General features: G+C 55.5%; 6 protein-coding genes across 6 annotated transcripts; 4 read left to right on the forward strand and 2 right to left on the reverse strand.

The window, feature by feature from the left end:
- Window positions 1–80: 80 nt before the first annotated feature.
- B0H18DRAFT_1131545 (uncharacterized protein) lies at window positions 81–1,087 on the forward strand (the record flags this gene model as incomplete). The annotated part of the gene is made up of 5 exons (XM_048035507.1): window positions 81–138; window positions 190–234; window positions 290–414; window positions 441–813; window positions 864–1,087. The coding sequence occupies 5 exons, from the start codon at window positions 81–83 to the stop codon at window positions 1,085–1,087; spliced, it is 825 nt and encodes a 274-aa protein (XP_047884333.1).
- Window positions 1,088–2,260: 1,173 nt separating this feature from the next.
- Window positions 2,261–4,169, reverse strand: B0H18DRAFT_1077413 (NAD(P)-binding protein). Its single transcript, XM_048031247.1, has 10 exons — window positions 3,764–4,169; window positions 3,663–3,697; window positions 3,443–3,609; window positions 3,340–3,375; window positions 3,210–3,283; window positions 2,962–3,155; window positions 2,834–2,909; window positions 2,725–2,780; window positions 2,567–2,659; window positions 2,261–2,511 (listed from the first exon to the last, which is right to left on the reverse strand). Exons 1-10 carry the CDS (start codon window positions 3,885–3,887, stop codon window positions 2,404–2,406), a joined length of 963 nt encoding a protein of 320 aa, XP_047884334.1. The 5' UTR covers window positions 3,888–4,169; the 3' UTR covers window positions 2,261–2,403.
- A 200-nt stretch (window positions 4,170–4,369) lies between these two features.
- On the reverse strand, window positions 4,370–6,330 carry B0H18DRAFT_1090594 (U4/U6 snRNP-specific spliceosomal protein; the record flags this gene model as incomplete). The annotated part of the gene is made up of 10 exons (XM_048032269.1): window positions 4,370–4,630; window positions 4,711–4,816; window positions 4,865–4,972; window positions 5,022–5,234; window positions 5,284–5,407; window positions 5,461–5,614; window positions 5,671–5,764; window positions 5,842–5,918; window positions 5,966–6,079; window positions 6,130–6,330. 10 exons carry the CDS (start codon window positions 6,328–6,330, stop codon window positions 4,370–4,372), a joined length of 1,452 nt encoding a protein of 483 aa, XP_047884335.1.
- A 165-nt stretch (window positions 6,331–6,495) lies between these two features.
- B0H18DRAFT_587176 (O-mannosyltransferase) lies at window positions 6,496–9,684 on the forward strand. The gene is made up of 11 exons (XM_048038676.1): window positions 6,496–6,626; window positions 6,685–6,809; window positions 6,883–7,187; window positions 7,245–7,353; window positions 7,403–7,565; window positions 7,619–7,802; window positions 7,853–7,966; window positions 8,020–8,475; window positions 8,525–8,854; window positions 8,910–9,240; window positions 9,292–9,684. Exons 1-11 carry the CDS (start codon window positions 6,513–6,515, stop codon window positions 9,374–9,376), a joined length of 2,316 nt encoding a protein of 771 aa, XP_047884336.1. The 5' UTR covers window positions 6,496–6,512; the 3' UTR covers window positions 9,377–9,684.
- A 2,032-nt stretch (window positions 9,685–11,716) lies between these two features.
- Window positions 11,717–13,231, forward strand: B0H18DRAFT_587274 (uncharacterized protein). The gene has a single exon (XM_048038677.1). The coding sequence runs from the start codon at window positions 11,857–11,859 to the stop codon at window positions 12,922–12,924; it is 1,068 nt and encodes a 355-aa protein (XP_047884337.1). The 5' UTR covers window positions 11,717–11,856; the 3' UTR covers window positions 12,925–13,231.
- On the forward strand, window positions 13,031–17,786 carry B0H18DRAFT_1077432 (uncharacterized protein). Its single transcript, XM_048031248.1, has 9 exons — window positions 13,031–13,562; window positions 13,631–13,886; window positions 13,907–14,054; window positions 14,106–15,484; window positions 15,540–15,769; window positions 15,819–16,204; window positions 16,255–16,424; window positions 16,477–16,738; window positions 16,792–17,786. Exons 1-9 carry the CDS (start codon window positions 13,315–13,317, stop codon window positions 17,598–17,600), a joined length of 3,888 nt encoding a protein of 1,295 aa, XP_047884338.1. The 5' UTR covers window positions 13,031–13,314; the 3' UTR covers window positions 17,601–17,786.

The raw sequence follows: 17,786 nt of genomic DNA on the forward strand, positions 1-17,786 counted from the left end.
TTAACGAGCTTCCCTGTCTGCTTCTCATCGCGTGGTACGAAGACAGCCAAGCAGACGGGGCGTTCACTTTTAGCGAGACGATGTCAAAGGCGGCGGACAAAGTCTTCGACACATTGCCTCGGTCCATCAAACGTATGAGTGAGTGTCGACGTGCATCAATGAACCGAGCCTCGCTGACGTGTAACCTAGCGTTCTTCGAGGGGCTCAGTGGCCCTGACGCAGATATCGACGCCGGTATGTGCAGAAAGCATCCATATCCTTCATTCAAGCATCTCACGTTCCCTTACAGATCTTCGAAATCGGAGATTCTACGAGAATAGCGCTCTCGACATGGAAGACGCCGACCAGACCGCCCCTACTGACATCCTCCAGCATCGCCGTCCCTCCCAAGCCTCCCGCGCTTCCCGGCGGCGCGTCTCGCAATCCCACTCGCAGACTAGCACTCCTCCGCGCTCCGCAATGTCGCTTTCCACGAAAAGCGAGCGCCCCATGAGCGGACCCTCGTCCATCCCCTCCCACGGAACCGCCTCAACTCGATCGTCACTCGCGGGCTCGACACGGCGCAGAGCCTCGCGAGCCCGCTCGCGCAGGTCTTCCAGCCGCTCATCATGGATCAGGAGAACGAGACGGAGCAGCCTGCGCAGGATGGTGGTGCGCTGGTGAGCTATGGGCCTGCGTCAAGGCGCAGGTTGTCGTCCATGCAGAGGAGGCCGACAGCAATGGGGCAAATGGGACACACGGACCCATTCGGGGGTGTTCTATTCTCTGGCCACGCTGGTGCGGGGCAGGGATTGGGCGCGAGGAAGTCCACTGGTGCGCCAACGGTAACGAGCCCCGGAGCAAGGCTGGGGATCACAGGGCAGACGTTGTCGTCGAGCCCGGAGACGAGAGACGTACGGAGTTCGGGGATAGGGACAGAGATGCGAGGTCCGTGCACGGGCAAAGTCACTCACATGAGCCGCTGGAGACGGCGGAGGAGGAACAGGAGGAAAGCAGAATGCCTATGGACAGGAGGCTGGATGGTATTGAGCGGAGGCAGCAGCGGATCGAAGAGCTCTTGGAGCGATTAGTCTCTAAGTCAGAGTAGACTCGGACTCTCGGCGCTGGCTCATTTGTCAGGGAGATCTGTATGACTCGGACTCGGAGGACTCGGAGTGATGGTAGAAGATTCATATGCATACACCTGATTGATACAGTCTTGGATCATTGCACATTGGAGTGGAGGTACATAGACCGTGACACAACGGATGCATGGGAACGGATGGCTGCGGGCTTTATGGGCCAAGGCAGCCAGTCAGTTGCTCTCAACAATGATATCGTACACTGTACAGCACTTCGCGTAGCTTCAGCATTCTTGGCGAACCTCCACATGCTCATGAACTCATCATGGACTAGGATCCTAACCCAGGTCTTGCTCTTTCTTCCCCTGATTTGCACTCCGGAGTCTGCAATACGAGAGCTCGCTCAGGATATCCATCGGTTGCACAGCTGTCAATGGAACACGAACCGGTTCCTTGCGCTCAGTACACGCACGGTACGCTTCCTCTCAACCTCAGTCATGTTCGGCCAATCAGGGATGCAGGAGAGCGTCTGGATAAGTATCGAATGAGCATGGGTGCTCTCAGGCGCGTAACGCAGAGAAGGCTGCTGAAACACGTAAGTACCCCATCACTGTTCATTACCAATGGGCCCAATGCGTCGAACTTGGCTCCTTGCTCTGAGCCAACCTGGACTTGAGTGGCGTCCTTGTCGGATTCGGATGCAGGCAGGAGGTGCGTGGCGTCAGCTTGCTTGTCGCCCATATCTGAAATCGGTGCTGATGGGACGCTGTGTCCTTGGCTAGGGATGCAGCGTCTGTTGTAGAGGGTGGTATATAAGTCATGTCGGATGGCCGTGGCCCGTGGAGGGGACTGTACAGTGTGCATCGTCGATCTTTCCAGGCGCGACGCGATCACGTGGTGCAACACGCGCGCCTTGTCGAGTTCTCGACGCGTTTTGACACCATTTTCGAGAACTCCTGCTTACTCTTGCGTGTCCAGGTGATGATGATACCAGTAGCATTGCCATCTTTCTGCCATTGTCGGAATTTTGTGCTTTCTGTGCTGATTGCTCTGACCTTCCACACGCGACACGTACCTATGATAATTTGTCTCAAATCCGACGCTTTATTGTCCGCCATCTGGCATCATGAGACACGCTGAACGAGAGTGAATCAACTGAGCCGCATTGAGACTCCATGCGACGCACCTGAGGACCCATAACGTTCTCAACGAGTGAGTTATCGCTCCAATGCCAAGCTGACGGACATAGTACTGTACTCGAAACTACCACACATCGGTAGACGTCGATTCAATGCTCTAACATGGCAGCTACGACACCAGTGAGCCCCAGTTTGACTACCACTCATACCTCTACTTCGTTCTCTAGCCAACTCCACAGCTTTGAGCCGACCTTTTCATTGAACGCGTCTTGTCGGGGGCGGGCGTCCACTTTTGCCCAGGGAACGACAAACTGCGAACAAAGCGAGTCACACTACAAGACATTTGCTGAGGACCAATGCACGTACTTCGCCATTGTACTGCAGCGCTTCCGGCATCGTTCCTGCCCAGAGCTGACCCAGGGCGCCATACTCGACTGGGTAGAGCTTTATGAAGATGTCCTGTGAAGCAGCATCACAACAGTCTGAACGTGACGCAGCAAACGAGAGGTGGGCTCGTAACGTACGACAAACTTTAAATCGACTGCTGAGGCGTATTTCATGATGTCTGTCTTGATATTGCCTATTTACACGAGGTCAGTCAGCATATCATATCGTCGGAAGTCGGGAACCTACCAGGGTTGACCGAAAGGGATAGGATGCCTTGGGCTCCATATCGTCGTGCGCACTCATGGGCTAGGACGACATTTGCCTAGAGAGTTGAGATCAGGCTCAGGTCTCTCTTCATCGGGCAACATACTCACAAACTTGCTTTGGAAATACATTCTGGCGTATCCCGCCTTCCTCCGGGCAGGGCCCTCTTTAAAGGTGTCGTAGTGCAGGGAAGATAGATAGGACGCGTACGATGACAGCCAGATCACCCGAGCGAAGTGATCCGGCGATGAATCTCTGCCTGCCAGCAGAGTGGGGAGAAGGAGTTTCGTGAAAAGGAAGTGACCTGACCCCTGTACGCGTCAAGGAAGCACGGAAGGGCAATGGATGATTCACTCACCGATGACGTTCGTTCCGAAGGTCATGTCATATCCATCATCTGTGAGCCAGTCCATAGGGATGGTTGAGACACCGCTGTATGGATCTGTCAAGAGGCAATATTTTCTACAGTCTGCTAACCATTGACTGACGCATTATTGAATAACACATGAAGTTCTTTCTCTTTGCTATCGCGTGTTCGTGTCAGTACGTATGGTATTGCAACATAGTAGGATAGTGAGAACTCGGTTGTACCTGAGAAATTCCGCCGCAGCCCTCCTTACGGACGCAAGGTTTGCAAGATTGAGTTCAAGATAGATCGCCTGTCTTCCCGTTTGCTCCTTCAACTCGTCGATAGCCGCGTGTGCTCTCGTTTCATCCCTCGACGCCATGTAGACCGTAGCATTGTGGCTGAGGAGAACCTGATTGGACCGACATGACCGGTAAGAGCCAACGAAGTTCACGACAGTCGTACCTTCACTGTCTCTTTCCCGATCCCCGCGTTGCCTCCTGCCACGTCCAGATAGGTAGTCAGTCTTCCCGGAGTCGTCGAGGCGTATGTTAGAGCAGACGCGCCTGTAACTATCATGACCTTGCCGGTCAAATCGGGTATATCGTCCGTGCTGAACGTGGGTTCTGGGGGGCGACATTGTCTGTGGATTCGCCTGGAATATTTGAGCGTGGACCACAGTCCAGCCATGATAGGTCAGTGGGTGGATCAGGTGAGGAAGGGAGGGCTCTAGTCTACCAGGAACCCTTCATATAGTTACGGGTCCGCGTATTAGGTACGCGGTGGACAGTTCGACGTACTTACAGCGGCCGTTGTGCGGATCAATGGTTATATATTCAGACCGCCGCTCACACAAACAATCGACCCGTGCGGACCACACTAGTCTCGGGAGCCTCCAATGTGCTGACACGACGTGACGACGGCCGTACAACAGTTAGATCCGTTCAGCCAATGCAGGAAACTGAGCGTAGGCTGAAAGGCGCAGTCAGCACTTGACCAGGGAAGTCGAGGACATGGGAACGGCGCCCATGTCTGCCGCGTATTGACGGGTTCGAACATAAGCTTCGAGATCTCTCCGCGGTACGTTCCCTAAGATGAAGGCACACTCACACGGGCAGCGCGGGTACCGACCGCAATTTGACCGTCTCGTTTCAGCTCGTTTCACGCTAAATCTACACAGCAACACTCTCATCTGGAGCGAACATCTGGAAGTTGCGGGTGTATGTCCCTGACGCAAGATACTTCCCGTCATTCGACAAGTCCACCGACATCACCTTGCCACCATCCGTGGGGAGCGTTCGCAACAGCTGCCAGTCATCCGCACTCCAGATCTTGACCAGGCCATCGTAGCCCGCGCTGGCCATGTACAGGCCGGAACGGTATTTGCGTTCTTCTGCCTCCTGAGCGCCTGTTTTGTCATCCGTGTCCAGTGTCTCATCCATCCCATTCATTTCAACGTCCGGTGTCGGCGAGAAGGGGCGTACGGCAAGTCCGTGCCTCGGTAGAAACGCACGTCTGCGACATTAGAGAGGTGACCTGGGATGGTGTATAGCGCCTTCAATGACCGCATGTCCCATATTCGAATAGTATCATCGCCGGAACCAGTGGCGATTTGATAACTTGTCCTGGAATCAGCAATATGAAATGGCGTGCGTAGAGGTACATACCCATTGGGAGAGAAAGCAATAGAAAAGATCCCCTGGACGTGCCCGTCCAATACCATTGCCGTTCGACCTGTTCGTAGGTCCCATACTCGGCCGATGGCGTCCAGTCCTCTGACAAATGAGTCAGCCAAAGCCGTCAAGTGAGGGTAGAAGTCAGTACCCTGACGCAACAAGAGCACCGTCCTCTTGGAACTCCACTGAGTAGACCTCCTTTGAGTGACCTTCTTGCAGAAGGAGCTCTTTGGACGTCGCGACATCCCACAACCTCCACGACGTATCGAAACTGGCACTGGCAACGTAGTCACCACTCGGATGGAAAGCTACCCTACATATACGGTCCGCGTGTCCTTTCATGACTGACAGCGGTGTCTCACTGGGGAACTGTGAGCAAAGTTATCCATATGGTACAGAACGTGTCGCACCTGTTAAAAGACCAGAGATTCACACTCATATCGCCGGCACCACTGACCAGATTGACGGCATCTTCGCTTTGAGCCAGCGTAGCCTGTGGGTGCCAAGCAACTCCTCCGACTCTGTCGGTGTGGCCTAGACGAAAGCTTACGATGAGTGAACCTGGGTGGCGAGCGCGCAGGACAAACCTCGCAGTGTTCGTATTGGTGTACAGTTTGGGATATTCCACAGCTTGACATTGCCGGACCAGCTACCCGTTGCCAGGATCTGGCTATTGGGGGAGAATCTTACTTGTGAGATGGGCCGATCATCACCAATCTGGGAACCCAGCTCCGCAAATCGCTGAAGCAACATAACATAGAATCAACAAAGTGTCGGTGGAACGATGTGCGACGTACCCGAACTTCCGCAAATATCTTCTTGCGGATGTCAATGATACGCCCCAAGGGGATCTTGCTGTCTAACCGCTGCTGCGCCACTCTTTTTTGAGCTCTACATGGGATCATAAAGACGCAAAAGACGCAGTAAGCACCTTCCTGATGTCCACCTATTGGTAGCGGAAATCCAACCTGGGCAGAGAGTACTCCGCTATTCGCCTACGCGCCTCGAGAAGCTCCAGAGAGCCTGGCGTGTAGAATTCCTCCACCTAGAGCCAATGAATACACGGGTTGGAGGGAAAGAGCGCACACGTACTTCTTCCTCACTCTCCTCGGAACTCTCCTCTTCGTCGACCTGCATAGCATCTTCTCCTCTTGCGGCATTGATTTGTGACAGGACGTAGATGAGACGGTCTCGTCGGTCGGCAGCCTACGCGATTATGAGTTCTAGCATTCTTGAGACAGGTGAAGGAAGCTCACACGTTCACCGAAGAGCGTGATGGGCTCTCCAATCTCACGCAGTCTTGCTTTCACTTTAGCATCGTCGGTAGGCACGGCGAGGCTGCGCGCCTTCTTCTTGCGTTCGAGCTCATCAAGCAAAATCTTGTTCTCAAGCCTCGCGCGTTCTGAGCCGAGGTAGTTGCCATCGTCGATGAGCGTATCGAGAGTGAGGTCGGCCATGACTGCAGCAAGGAAGTAAGTCAGCGGTGGCTGAGGCGAAGGTCGGTAGCGGGCGCTAGACTGGTGGGTGTTGTGTGGTGTTTGGCAAAGGCTTTAGATCGGGAAGGAGATCAGCCACGTGTGCGCGGTGAACATAACGGACAGTTGAGCATTGTCCCCCGCAGCCCTCTCCATCTCCCGCCATGTCGGGCCTCAACTCCCCCAACCCCCTCAGACAGCGACGAGGTCCAACTTCACGCTCTCCAGGCTATAGCGAAGTCTCGCAGGATGACGACCAGGTTGAGTTCTCCAGTCCGGTGCGTGACACGTAGGGCTGTGGTATACAAGACATACCAACGCGTACACCAAATGTAGCGGAATCGGAGCGCTGCCGAAAAGATACTTGAGACCGACAAGGCCAATATTGCCGTGATCGCGATTCTCACTGTCCTCGCGTTTGCCCTCCGTTTTTACAAGATAAACCATCCAGACCAAGTAGTGTGCGTGTTGACATCTCATATCGTGCCATTGCCGATCATTTGACGCGTCGCTTCCTGTTGTTTGTGCCCACAGGTTCGATGAAGTGCACTTCGGCAAGTTCGCTTCGTATTACATCACACGACAGTACTACTTCGATGTGCACCCACCGCTCGCGAAGATGTTGTTCGGTCTGGCTGGCTGGTTCGTCGGATACGATGGTCACTTCCTCTTCGACAACATTGGAGACAGCTACACCGAGAACCATGTCCCTTACGTCGGCATGCGCGCGCTCCCTGCATTCCTCTCAAGCATGACAGTGCCCGTCGTCTATAGCATCATGAAGGAGTGCGGGTATTCCACAATCATTGCAGCCTTCTCGGCGTCATTGGTCCTCTTTGGTATGCTCAATTAACCTCTGCTGTACTGACTAGGCATGACATCATTACTTTTGCTAGACAACGCCCACGTCACTCAAAGCCGCCTTATCCTCCTCGATGCAATCCTGATCTTCTTCATCGCCACGACCATGTACTGCTACGTCCGATTCCGGAAACTACGTTACCAGTATGTTCTGATACCTTCCCTTGCATATGAATCTGATAGACCCCCGCAGGGAATTCTCTCCTGAATGGTGGGGCTGGCTGCTTGGTACGGGTACATTCATGGCCTGTGCGTGGGCTTCCAAAGTCAACGGCATCTTGACGGTCGTGGCGATTGGTATTCCTGTATTGATCGATTTATGGGACATTCTCGACGTCAAGAAGGGGCATAGCATGGTACGTATCATGCTTTGGCGTCTACCTTGTGTTGACACCAGATTTGTCGTCAGGAATACTTCACGAAACACTTCGTTGCCAGAGCGGTTGGACTGATCGTTCTCCCGATCACTCTGTATCTCATCTTCTTCTGGATTCATCTGGCCATTTTGACGAACACTGGTCCCGGTGACTCATTTATGAGTCCTGCGTTCCAAGAGACGCTGGAGGGCAATGAGTTGCTACTGAACAGCCAAGGTATGCGAGCCACAATCGTGTTGCAGTCAAACAACCCAACGTCTTGCCAGAAATCCACTACTTCGATACCATCACCGTCCGGCATAGAGACACACGCGCCTTCTTGCACTCTCATCCGGAGCGTTATCCGCTGAGATACGATGATGGTCGTGTTAGCAGTCAGGGTATGTGCGCGCCCGTTATGCCGGTTATGCTTCCTATCTAACATTCTGCATAGGACAACAAGTCACGGGATATGGACATGATGACACGAACAACTATTGGCAAGTTATCCCTACCAAGGCACTGCCCGAGACTGGTCGTGGCCGCATCATCCGCGAGAACGACGTCATTCAGCTGCTCCATGTCAGCACACAGTCTTACCTGCTCACACACGACGTCGCATCACCGCTCATGGCCACGAACGAGGAATTTACGACTTGGCCAAAAGACGACCACTCGCGCCACAACGACACGCTGTTCAAGCTGTCGCTTGTTGACGCAGAGGAAGGGGAGTCGTGGAAGAGCAAGTCCGGGCATTTCAAACTTATCCACGTGCCGACCAAGGTGGCGATGTGGACGCACACGAAGCAGCTGCCTGATTGGGCATTCAACCAGCAAGAAATCAACGGGAACAAGAACATCAACGAGAAGAGTAATGTTTGGTTCGTCGACAACATCGTTGACGAAGAGAGTAAGTCACGGTTACCTTGTCCACGTGACCGCGTCTGACTGTGGAAAAGCAGGTGCGGATGTCGGGAATCGTACGAATGTAGGGAGCAAGAAGCCCAAGAGCCGGAATTTCTTCAAGAAGTTCGCGGAGCTGCAGCTTCTCATGGTCCAGCACAACGCGGGGTTGACTGCGTCCCATCCCTACGCCAGCAGCCCAATCAACTGGCCATTCCTTCTCAGCGGCATTAGCTTCTGGACAGAGAACACCGATCAAAAGCAGATCTACTTGATCGGTAACATCATTGGTTGGTGGACATGTGTCGTCGCCATCTCGACTTACGTCGGTATCATTGGAGCCGACTTGATCGCCCGTAGACGAGGCGTCGAACCCATACATGACTGTATGTGCATCGATACAAACGCTCTCGAGACCACTAGCTAATGACCACCTCACAGCTGTCCGCAACAGGCTTTGGAACTCGACCGGGTTCTTCCTCATATTTTGGCTCGTGCATTACTTCCCCTTCTACGTGATGAGCCGCCAGCTCTTCGTCCACCACTACCTCCCGTCGCACCTTGCCTCCGCGCTAGTCGCAGGCTCCGTGCTCAGCTTCGTGCTCTCCGAGACCGTGAACTACCCCATCTCCATCCGCGGTCCCTCCACACGCCCCAAAACGTCGATATACGCGGACGTCGGCATCAAGGGCCCGATCATCTTCGGCCTCTTCGTCGTGGCTATGTTCATCATGTACTGCTACATCGCACCCCTCACCTACGGCACACCAGGGTAGGTTCTCGCCGTCTTGTTGGCTGACGTGTTGCTGACGGTTCTGCGTAGGTTGACCGGTGACCAGGTGAACGCAAGGCGGCTGTTGTCATCCTGGACGCTGCACTTTGCCGCGAAGCCCTCAGGGGAAGTCTAAACAAAACCTTGCTCGACTGACTGATTCTGCTCGTGCATGAAGGGGTCGAGGACAGTGGAAGGAGATGCTCACTTATATATCATTGGAGGCAGGTTCGCCCTGTATGTACGTAATGTTTAGTTCTTATTGTATCTCTCTTATCCACCCTCTCTTTGGAGTCCCGGTATGGAAAACCAGCACTGAATACGGAAGCATGATCAACAAGTGCGATAGAGCAGTCGTGCTTGTGAGTAGTTTCGAACTCGGGTCGAGTTTCAAAAATTCCACCATGGCACTACCTGCTTAGTGGTCTCCCCATTTGTGTCCTCTCTGCGCGCGCGATCTATGCCGGTCTCAGCCACTGAAGGAAGGTTCGTGCCGTCTCTAGCTGGAGGTTTGAAATCTTCGTTGCAGTTGTCGGTGCGTCCAAGAAAGCCTGTCTGAACAAACTCGCTGCAGTCCCGATTCAGGGAACTAAGAACCGCTTGCAATGAGTGGTCTGTGCTTCTTCGAGCCTGCCCAGTAGTTTATGATCATGAATTATCGCAAGCATCACGACCCAGACTTCGGAGCAGCGATTCCGAAGTCTTCACTGCAACTTGTGCTCATTTTATGGAGTTAGGATAAACATCATGATAGATTCCTTGACTTCGTACTTATCAATGTGAGGCATCGAAGACCGCCACAAAGGGTCTAATCGTGTGAGTGGTAGTTGACGTTTACACATGTGCATGAGGCCTCGATATCAAATAATCTACTGTCAATGCTCCTCCAAGGGGGCAGCACTCTTCAGTCTCACGCTGCCATTGCACCGAGCTGCCACCGGCGTAGTTGAGACCTGAGAGTTGCGGGCTTACCGTTCGTTCGACTCGGGATCGCAGATGCAATCTAGTGCGTATTTACACGACCGGTCTCGATCAGATCATCACTGGTGTGCCATATGCAGCGGTGGTGTCGGGGACGCACGGGTCTGAAGACTCACCGTCCAGACGTGGTCATTTGTCTTCTCTCTGTGGCTTCCATGAGATGGTCCAATGATTTCTGATATGGTAGCCGGCCGCCGATTAATCGTGGACGCCAGAGGTGTGAACAATGTGACTCGCCGTGTCAAGGACTCGGGTGTAACTCTGGCAGGTTACTGACGAGGACGCAAGGCGGACTGCACATCGTAGTGGCCCTACGGTCAACCGGAATCATCTTCGAGGGAACACGGTGAGTACGGAGATCCCTGGCGATTCGTTCCGGCTATTTGAAGAACGCGCAATTTCAGAGTCACTCACCTGGCTGCAATCGAGACCCTTATCCAGGCATATGTTCCCTTCCTTACCCCGTGTCGCCGGCAGAGCTTGTCCTTGTGCCACAAAGGTGAGTTGATCTTCAGACGGGTCGGCAGCTCCGACGGAATCCGCCCCGAGGTCTCACTGCGGTATAAGGAGACCGTGAGTTGGCTTTCGCAAGAGCTCATGGGAGGGCCCCTCCAGCACAGAGGTGTCTCTTGTTGGATGTAATACGGTGATGTATGTGGCCATGATATTGCGAGGAGAGTTATGGCTGTGATGGACTGCCTCGAGGAGCACCAAGGACCGTCTTATTGCCGGCAGAGGGTCGGCAGCCTGTATATCACCGTTTCGAGGCACAGCATTTATGATTTGTCTGACATGTCCTGCTATTCCGTCATGACCTCCGTCATAGCCTGTCCGCACCAAGAAGAGTACATTCAGACGTCCGAGCGGGGCCCCCCTATCAGCGAGTGGCTCGACCTGGGATCGCACCTTGTTCCGACTCTTGCAATCGCTGAAGTCGCTGTCGAGAACTTCACGAGAACAGACCGTATACGCGTTCGCGTATGTGCGGAGCGAAAGAGAGTTGGTCTGGCCATTCAGAATCGAGATACACGACCGTGATAAGCAAGCCAAAGCTTACCAGGAGAAATAACCCGCGATGTATTGATAGCATATTGATAGCTTAGTACTAATAGTAGCGCCAATATCTGCCGGTGGCTATCGGCAAAATGGGCGCCCAGGGCCAAAGTGCCGGCTTCCAGCACGAGGTCGTTGTAGCGACCTCTTCGCCAACGACCACCAGGATATTCGCTCGTTTCTTTCCTACGTTTCGCTCCTCGTCCATACCGTCCGTTCGCGGCGCTATCCTGTCGTTGAACGAGGAGTCTAACACGCTCTACCCCGACGCGGTTGCACTAACCGCTCGCCGGCACTCGTGAACGCGCACCGTCTTCCGCCACCAGCGGCACCACAAAGCCTCTACGTTCCATCTCCTGTCATTGATGGGAAACACGGAAACGATTGTCCCTGAGGGAACACATTGGCACTGACAGTGGTTGCAATCGTACGTGTTCTCCATAGTCGCGTTGCACTACCTCCCGCTCGCCATTCCCGGTGAGTACCTCACGGCCTCATGTCCTCCATTTCGGTCCTTACTATCTTTCCTAGCCTCCACGCTCAACTCTACATCTACCGCTCCCCTATATTGTACGATTTCACATGGCGGCAGCCGTTTTAACTTCTTCCAAGCTGTCCATCTCGAACCCTTTTCAGATGGCTTCCCACAAGCGCCCCGACCCGGCATCGCCCCCTCTGCCTGCGGCCGCGTCCTCGTCAAAGGTGCACTTGTCGTCGCAGCCCTCCTCGTCAGCTGGACACCATGACGCGCCGCCCAAGACATTCAAGCGCCTGCGTTCCTCATTGGAGCAGAGCATCCGGACGGCGACGCGGTCCAAGGCGAAGATGAGCGCTCCGGTGGACGAGAACGGCGCCATCGCCCCGAGCGAAGACCGGGACAATGGCAAAGGTAAGGAGCGTGCGTCCGAGGAGCACCTGTCCGACGAGAAGAGCAAGTCCAGATCGAGGATGCTATCTAAGGTTTCATTTCGGAGACCAGCCGCGAGAGAATCGCAACCCCCTGCGCCCCCACCACCTGTCCCCGGCGGAGGGCAGGGAGCCGCACGAGCAGAGAGAGACCGGGACAAGGACAAGGCGCGCGTGGCCGGCAATGTCAGCTTCCTCGCACCTTCTCTTCGACAAGCATCCATGTCCTCGCCAACGTTGCCTATACCCTCTGCGTATACCCAGCCATTCGCGCTCCCCAGCGGCTCGACATCCAACGTCGCAGCGCTGGTATCGCCTCCACGTGAACGTGCTCGTAGATCTGAGTCTGGTGGCCTCAGCACAAGAAACATTAGTGGGCCCCAACCGCTCGCGTCTCGCCGCGATCCGCGGGCTAGTGGCGGTGCGGGATCGCCGCGAGAGGGCAGGAGACCTCCACCGCTGTCGCTGTCTTCACGCGGCAGCAATTCGCCCGGGCCAGAAACACCAACGCGACGATCCCGAGACGCGACGAGATCGCCAGAGCCCTCGTCACCGACACCCCGGGGGCTCGCTGCTAGTTCGTCGCGAAGAGCAGCGGCCAGTGCTAGTCATCTGCCGCTGAACAGCACTCCCAGTCCGCCCGTATCGCCTACCCTACGACCGCTTAGTCCTTCCCGTGCACGGTCGACATCGCGCACCCCCACTCGGGCTGGGCCGTCGGCATCCTCGTCTCACCTCCCCTAGCCTCGTCTTCATCCTCTACGTCAGCGCGAAGACCATCAGTGGATACCGCGCGCCCCTCACTGGAAGCGCGAAGGCCTTCCGTGGACACCCCCGACCGTCATTCGAAGCGCGGAGACCGTCCGTAGACGCCCGCCGGCCATCCGTCGAGGCACGCAAGACCTCGCTCGATCTGAGTAGGTCGTCGCTGGAAGGCAGGAGACCCTCGCTGGACCGTGCCGGTTCACCTGTCACGCCTACCCGTCCTCGTGCTCTCTCGCCGACTCAGCGCAACATCACACCGAACTACTACCAGAACCGACTGCTCAATGCGTCAACAACTTCGCTCGGGGATCCTCAAACCCTGAGCATCGGGAGCAGATCCGAGCCGCGTCGTCATACCTCTGCAAAGAGATGTTGAAGCCGCCGTCCAGGCTGAACGACTCGAGCCTGCAACCACGGGAATGGGAGGAGGTGGAGGTGCGCATGCGGAGTTTGGCCAGATTGGAGAGGGTCTGGGGGAAGAGTGGGGGCGGGATGGGTAGTTCCTCCCAGTTAAGCTCCGCCGGTGGGTTGAGCTCGAGCGGGCTCAGCGCTAGTGGAGAGGAGAGGGAGAGGCGATTGCTCACTGAGGCACTGAGAGATGGCTATGTTCTCTGCCAGTACGTTGTTCATTTACCCTTGATCCCATGGGCCGCGTCTTATTGTTGATTGTTCTATCTCCGAACAGACTCATGAACAAGCTTTTTCCGGGCACCATCTCTCGCGTGGATCCAAAGGAGGACGGGGTAGCGCGGTCGTCTAACGTCACCCGTTTCCTAGCAGCCTGCACTTCTGTTGGCGTATCATCAGAGGATCTCTTCGGCCGAGACGATCTCACCATAGCGAACGCGGAGTCCCTGGCCCAAGTCGCTCGTACAGTCCTTGCTTTGCAACGACACGCGGAGTTCCCGTCCCCCGACAAGTCCAGGTACATCCAGGGCGGCGTAGGACAGGGACCATATAGCGCGGGGGCGGCTCGCGTGCTGCTTCGTCGACCCCGAATCTCACCCTCGCTCAGATGCAGCGCTCCACCTCGCCCGTCTCGCCGCATTCGCCAACTGGGAGGAAACGCTGGAGCCCACCGCAACCGCTGCCGACGGTACGCTCAGCGAGTCCTGCGGAAGACGGCTCTGGGTCAGGCGGTTCCTCGGGAGGCAAGACAGTTGGCAATGGCCACGCACACCATGGTGGGGAGAGCGACCTCGAGTTCGACGAGGTCCCTCCCATCATGTCTCCCCCACCTCGATCTCCTCTTCGTCCAAGGCCCAGTGTCGACCGCGCCTCCGTGGCAGACTCGACACGCGCCTCCGTCGGCGACTCCGTGCGAGCGTCTGTGGTCGACTCAATAGCTGCTTCTCCGATACGACAATCCCAAGCATCCACCATGACGGACACCACTGCCTTTTCGAGCCTGCTGGAGGTGCAGAGGACCACTAGTACGGGACAGAACAAGTTTGGAACCATTCGCACGGTCACTACTGAAGCCACGTCGGTCGACGCGAGCGAGACACCTTCATTCACGTTTGCAGAGGGTAAGGCGATGGCCGCGACCTTGTTTGAGGAGCCGGCTCGAAGACGAAGCGGCGAGACACCCACCAGGCCATCCCGCGAGCGACGTCCGAGTGAAACCATGCCCGTTGACTTGGCCAGAGTTGCGGAGGAGACAGAGGAGGGTTCATCGAGTTCCAAGAGCAAGTCCAGGAGCGGAGTGTCTCTCAGCAAGCCAGAGCAGGGTCGCGAGCCGAGTCCACAGAAAGCGTCCCCCATTAAATTGGGCAAAGGCAAGTGGCCGGATGACTTTATAGATGCATTCCAGGCCCCGAAGTCCTCCATTCTTGATGGGGACGAGTTCGGCGTCTATGAACCCGTCACACCCATTTCCTCGTCACCTCCCCGCAAGTTGGCTATTGTCGGCGCTTCGAGGCCCGACGCAAGCGTCGAGTCCCTGCCACAGTTCCCTCGGCGTCCGACGCATCGTGCGAGACACAGCGTCGATACTCCTGGCCTTCTGCCGAAGGATCAGGTGTTGTTCAGAGACGCCAGTCCAGACGGCGGGCCTCCATCCCCTAGGATCGTCTTGCGACGTAGCAGTACGCGCACTGGGGCTCAACGAAATGGCGTCTACGTACCTCGGAGCGACTCTCGCTCTCAAGAGAGCGACACGCGCGTACCATTTCCACGATCTGTCTCCGCCGAACATACTCCCGCTTTTGCCCAGGATCACTCGGGCGAATCCACTCCTGCAGGTTCGTCGACGACATCCAAGCCGGGCTCACCTGGTCCTCATGACAGGCCTCGACAACCTCGCGGTCGCTTCCAAAGTGAGATTGATGGGGCCAGTTCGCGCAGAAAGCCCCGTCCCAACTCGTATGACGAGCTCGGTGCTAAGCCTCGTCGGTCAAGGTATGAGAGTATGGTGAATCTGGGGGTCGTGACAAGCAACGCGAGTGCCAGCGACATCCTCACGAGAGACCCTTACGAAGGCAGCGCTGTTCGGCAGACGCTGGTTGTTAGAGAAGACGGCAAGCCGCCGACTCAGTTCGTACGTATTCGAAGTCCTCTGTGTCTGCTCCCGTAACTTAACGTTGGCACTAAAGCAACTCGGGAACTGTATCGGGCGAGGTCAATTCGGTGCTGTTTATCGGGCCCTGAACCTAAACACAGGACAGATGGTGGCGGTCAAGAGGATTCGTCTCGAGGGTCTCAAAGAGGACGAAATCAAGCAGCTCATGAAAGAGGTCGATCTCGTCAAGAGCTTATCTCACCCGAGTATCGTCAAATACGAGGGCATGGCGAGGGATACCGACTCCCTGAGCATCGTTCTTGAGTACGTACTGATCAGCGCTGTTAGACAGCCATTCTCACGCTGTATATAGGTACGCAGAGAACGGTTCGCTAGGCCAGACACTGAAGGCGTTTGGCAAACTCAACGAGCGTCTTGTGGCCGGCTATGTGGTCAAGATCCTAGAGGGTCTGCACTATCTTCATCAAAGCGATGTGGTCCACTGCGATCTGAAAGCGGCTAACATCCTCACTACCAAGACCGGGAATGTCAAGCTCTCGGACTTCGGGGTCTCGCTCAATCTGCGAGCAATGGAACGCGAGATGAAGGACGTGGCGGGGACGCCGAACTGGATGGCTCCCGAAGTTATCGAACTGAAAGGCGCTTCTACCAAGTCCGACATCTGGTCGCTTGCTTGCACGGTCATCGAGCTTCTCACAGGGCGTCCCCCTTACTCAGAGATCGCAAACAGCATGTCTGGTATGTTTATGTCTTGCTGCGGACCTGACCCGTGTTGATCGTTCTCTCAGTCATGTTTCGTATCGTTGAGGACTCCATGCCACCCCTGCCGGACGGCTGTTCACAGTCTCTGCAGGACTTCTTGAGGCAGTGCTTCCACAAAGACCCGACGAAGCGACCGAGTGCCGAAGAGCTGTGTGAGCACGAATGGCTGAAGAAAAACTGGGCTATCCACAACAAGGTGTGTGGTGTGTTACGTACTCGACGTGTACAGCTCCCTGACAGTTTTGTAGGAGTTGCGGCCTCAAGATAGCATTCCTTTCTTGCGTCGCGTATCTGCCGACTATCACGCACAAAAGGCAGACGTCATGCGATATCTCGCCGGTGTTGAGATGCCCGAACGTCCAGAGTCAGACAGAGCGTCTCCAGCATTGTCGTCGTCCCCCGACAAGCGGCCACGCGTCGACGTGTCACCTGCACCACGTAGACCTTCCAACGATCCTGACCATTTTTCACCACGCGAGCACTCCTTCGTACGAACTACCTTCGGCAAGCGTACGTCCAGTTTATTTTCATGTGCCACCAAATTATCTAACGTACTGTCACAGCTGTCATATGCCGCGTATGTAACCAAGGAGTGAAGAAAAGCGCTGTTCTCTGTGAACAATGCAGCCTTATCTGCCATGCGAAATGTGCTCCGAATGCGCCGCCAACCTGTGATTTACGAGCACAACTGCTTCTATACGCACAGTACGCGGAGACTGGTAGTCCGACTGGCCAATACAGCAACCCCATGGAGCTCCTCGAGGCTCTTCAGGCAAACGGACCCCTCAGCCCTGTTTCCGATGGCAGTGACGTCACCCCCAGAACCAGCTTCGATTCGCCTAGTTCGCCTTCTCCTATTCCGGTCGGCGGCGCGGTTCACCCACCTAGCGCGTACAAAGTGCTCGCAGCGTTCAAGCGCTCGAAGTCCTTCCTGACCGAACACTCGGACAAATCCTCTCCTGCCCCTTCATCGTCACCTTCTTCTCCTCCGCCTCCCGTACCCTCGGATCGTCGTCAGATATCGCGCAAGCGTTCTGTTCTGACGAAACGCAAGTCCGAGGGCAAGGAGCGACCGCTCTCTATTTCAAGTAGCAGCACGGGCCCCAATACCTCGAGCATGCGAAGCGCCGTGACGGCCACAGAAAGCATGGCTAGCACGCAGCGAGGATCAACGCGGACCATAGCCACGGGGACGGACGCACACAGGCCTACGAACCAGTCTGATTCGAGGTTCTCACAAATGACCGGCTATTCCATCCTCTCTTCCGCAGCCACAGATCAGGAGGAGGGCAGAGTTCCGGGAGACCTCTCCAGGAGCGGTCGACGCCGCGATCGAGATTCGAAGTCGAGCAACGGCTGCTCGGTGCAGTGATTTATTCATCTCCGTCTCATCTTATTTGGTGCACTTTGCTCACCCGGACGACTTATACACGTGTACTCTGTACTGCATGGTCTCATTGCATTTACGCTCGTTGCATCGTCATGGGACTCGACATTTTACTCCGCATTTCGTACTGCATATATTGCCCCCCTTCGCGTAATATGCCATGTCAGGCAC

The sequence above is a fragment of the Fomitopsis serialis genome, assembly GCF_022376445.1.
Source record: "Fomitopsis serialis strain Sig1Antser10 chromosome Unknown B0H18scaffold_666, whole genome shotgun sequence".
NCBI lineage: Eukaryota > Fungi > Basidiomycota > Agaricomycetes > Polyporales > Fomitopsidaceae > Fomitopsis > Fomitopsis serialis.